The following is a 3,742-nucleotide window of genomic DNA, read 5'->3' as shown; positions in this document are numbered from 1 at the left end:
ACAAACATGCTAACAGCACTTAACTCAAGATGAGAAGCATGAAGGGACTGAACAGAACAGGGAGTATATAAACACAGGGTTAACAAGGCAACTTGATGAAAGACAGGTGAACGTAATCACTAACTAAGGAAACTAACTAGGGCACAATGAAGACTAAACTGAAAGGGTAAACTTGAAACCAAGACACGTGAACATTCACAGCTGTCATCAGTCTAAACTGTGTTCAGAGATGATCACTGCTCTGTTGTGGTCAAACTGAGTTCTCACGTTTCCAAACTATTCACTATTTTAGCCAGAATATGATGCCAGTTCAACACGTGTCCATCATGCACTGATGTAGTGTCAGTCAAATGCAGTTCGGGTCAGGACTAAACACTCAGTTGGTCATATCAGATTGAACAACCACAGGAAGGGTGGCTAGTGTTTTAAGAGAGTTGTGATAAACTGAAGAGGAAGACTGACAGAAAGAGAAAATGGATGCGTGTCTGCTGGGACTGATCATTCTCTCTCCACTTCTCGCAGGTAAAGAAATCTGCACTTTCTCTACAAAACATTTAGTAGAATTAGTCTGGGAAAGAGTTCTGGAAAAGTATTCTTGTGTTACATACAAAACATACAGAATTATTCCTGAAAGAAAAATAGTTTATTCTGGAGAGTGAGTTGTTTGCATTAAGTGAGGAAAAAGACTATGATTTGAATCTTCAGATTTTTATGCTGGTGTGTATTATGTTTTCAATTATTAATATATAACATAATGCTCACCCAAATGTACTTGTGTTTCAGGTACCAGTGGAGTGCATGAGACTCGTGTGTTCATCAGTTCTGGTGAACATGTCCGTCTGCTCTGTAACAATGCTCTTCCAGACTGCAGATTAACTACATGGAACTATAACAGATTCAGTCATTCAGCAGCAGTTGAACTGATTAATTTAGGGATAAAGAAGACAGACACAGAGAGTCATGAGAGACTGAGTCTGGGGTCTGACTGCTCTCTGAACATCAAGAACGTCACTAAAGAAGAGTGTGGCATTTACACCTGCCGACAGTTTGTGAATGACAAACAACTAGGAACTGATGCTCGTGTTTATCTACATGTTCTTTATGGTAACTTTATTATCATGTGGTCAATTCAAAAAGGGCAGATTCTTCATTTAAACTCCCATGATGATTGAAGAGTCTGTGATCTGTGTCTTGTGTTTCAGTCTCTCTATCATCCTCCTCATCCTCACAGACTGAGATCAGTGCAGGCCGCTCTGTGACTCTCTCCTGTCAGTTGTATTCGTATGCTGGAGTCTCTTGTGATGATTCAGTGGGTTCTGAGGGAATTCAGCTGTTCTGGGTGAATCAGGCTGGTGTTAAACTGACGAGATCAGACTCCAGATATCAGATATTACTCTCATCAGATCACTGTATCAGCTCTCTGAATACAACACTCCTGAATGAAGATCACAACAGAGAGTGGAGATGCAATGTTACTCAGAGAGATCAAGTCAAGACCTCAGTCACATACACTGTCAAGAGTTCAGGTGAGAAATGAACTTTCCTAACTCACTTTCAGAAGACTCTGGATTAATAATATCATTAATTCAGAAGAAAAAACTGAAGGGTTGCAGATAAACAAGGCATACTGTAGATTGCTTCAAGTAGTCGTATGGTAACCAGTACCGTTTCTGAGCATATATTGAAATCCTAAATAATAATAGATGACAGACTCATGAAGCAGTGGAAATTCACACAGGCTCCAATACATATTCATCATTTCTGTGTTGTGAAGCTCAAGTATGATGTGATGTTGATGACGGTTTGTTTCTATGATCACAGATCCAGAAGAAACCGAAGTCAGTAGGACTACTGGATCATTAGTCAGAGGTACCACACACTTCATTAATGCTGAAACAGTCAATCTGAAGTGATTTTTCAAGAATTTAAACATTTGACTTCATTTACACTTTCACAGACTGAGCGTTTCTCTCTCTCTGTCTTGATTGTGTCTATCATATGTCCACGCATCTGTCCTGCAGCGATTGTGATTACTGTTGAGTTTGCAGTGTTTGCTGTTTCTATTTGTATTTAATTACCATGTATTTTTTTCTTATGAAAATATATGAATGACTGTCTTCCCCACCTATCATTCTTCAACATGTCTTTATGTGAAATACCATATGCAGAAATATAAATTCACAATTTGCAATTCTCTTTTTTTTTTGGGTCTTCAAATATGTGATGAACACTTATTTTAGTCTATTTCACAGTCTAAAATTGTAAATATTGGGTTAATCTAAATATTGGGTTAATGTCACAAAATCACTCATATCAGCATAATTTGATATTTTCATTTTGCATTTGCTTTCAGATAACTAAACAATTTTGGATCTGAAAGAAATAAAAAATGAGTTTATGCACTAATCGGGCTTATACTTGAAATTTGCAATCGAGCGTTATGAAAATGTCTGGCTCTTACAACTAATTGCTTGTAATGTTCCTCATAAGGTGCTTTTAATAAAACCATCTGTGAAATGAACAAATCTGAATCTAATGATAATGACCGAAAAACAAATGCCAAATCTTATTTGCTTTCTAGGAGTCTAACATCAGTTCTTTTCAGCTCTTTTATATGATAATAATCCACAGAAAACTTATTGACCACTTATTTACTCATTTACTGGGTTGATAATAGGCTTTAAATAGTTAAGATATTGTTTCTTTTTCTGCACTGTTAAAAATGTCCTGTAGATTTTACAGTAACTTGCTGGCAGCAGTTTGCCAGTAACTTACTGTAGATTTAACTTACAGCAAAAATACTATATTAATATTTACAGTACCATGTATCTTGCTGTAAATGTATTTACAGTATAATATATTTTTTACTGCAAAACATACAATCATTTTACAGTCTTTTCTCCAGTAATATATTTTAGTACAATAAAAATGTACAAATGTACAATAAAATAAAACTGTACAAATTGTAAATTATTTTATCAGGTCTCAGTAAATAATAAAAATAAGCAATGACAACAGTGTAATTTGTTATTAATCGTTTAATTATAAAAATTGAAATAACGTTTCAATATTCTTGCAGATTGAACTTTCAATTTTCTTTACAAACTTTGTTTTTCTCAAACCTGCAGAAACATTTATACATGTTTCATATTACAGCATTTTAAACAAATTCAGTCATAAGAACAATTTTAAAAACGTACAAATTCAAAAAGCTCTCCTGAGTAGAATGTGTTTGCTCATAGTAGCAACTGTTCAAACCTGTAGTAACATTTATACACAAGAGTCTCATTACAGCAGTTTAAAACAATTCATGAACAAATTCAGTCATAAGAACAATCTTAAAAACTTGCACATTCAAAAAAAAAAAAAACGTATATAGAATATTATGAATAGAATGTATATGCTCTTAGGAGCTTAATAGTTTTGCACGCTGAAATCCAGAAACTCCAGGACACATGAGGGTTCAGGCCAGAGTTCTTCCTTTGCACCATCTGTCCACTTCTTTTGCAGACTTGGAACTTTGAGGAGCACTTGCTGTTGTCTGGGTTTATCCTCACAATGAACCTTGACATGAAAGAAAGAATTAATTAGATTATTTGATGTGTTAAGACAAAAAAAAATGAATGTCATCATTTACTCACTCTCAAGACTCTCTTCATGTTTATCAATCCAGTCAACCAAAGTCTTTAGTGGCAAGTGCATAAAAGTAATCCATATGATTTGAGAGGTTTAAGACACTTAA

General features: G+C 35.0%; 1 protein-coding gene across 1 annotated transcript; it reads left to right on the top strand.

Annotated features, from left to right (window-relative positions):
• Positions 1-473: 473 nt before the first annotated feature.
• LOC107698609 (uncharacterized) lies at positions 474-2,074 on the top strand. Its single transcript, XM_016499662.1, has 5 exons — positions 474-522; positions 784-1,104; positions 1,203-1,526; positions 1,828-1,869; positions 2,022-2,074. The coding sequence occupies exons 1-5, from the start codon at positions 474-476 to the stop codon at positions 2,072-2,074; spliced, it is 789 nt and encodes a 262-aa protein (XP_016355148.1).
• The last annotated feature ends 1,668 nt before the right edge of the window (positions 2,075-3,742 follow it).

The sequence above is a fragment of the Sinocyclocheilus anshuiensis genome, unplaced genomic scaffold (assembly GCF_001515605.1).
Source record: "Sinocyclocheilus anshuiensis isolate Anshui unplaced genomic scaffold, SAMN03320099.WGS_v1.1 scaffold254, whole genome shotgun sequence".
Classification (NCBI taxonomy): Eukaryota; Metazoa; Chordata; class Actinopteri; order Cypriniformes; family Cyprinidae; genus Sinocyclocheilus; species Sinocyclocheilus anshuiensis.
The sequence above is the reverse complement of the archived record's forward strand: the minus strand, read 5'-3'. Positions and strand labels throughout refer to the sequence as shown.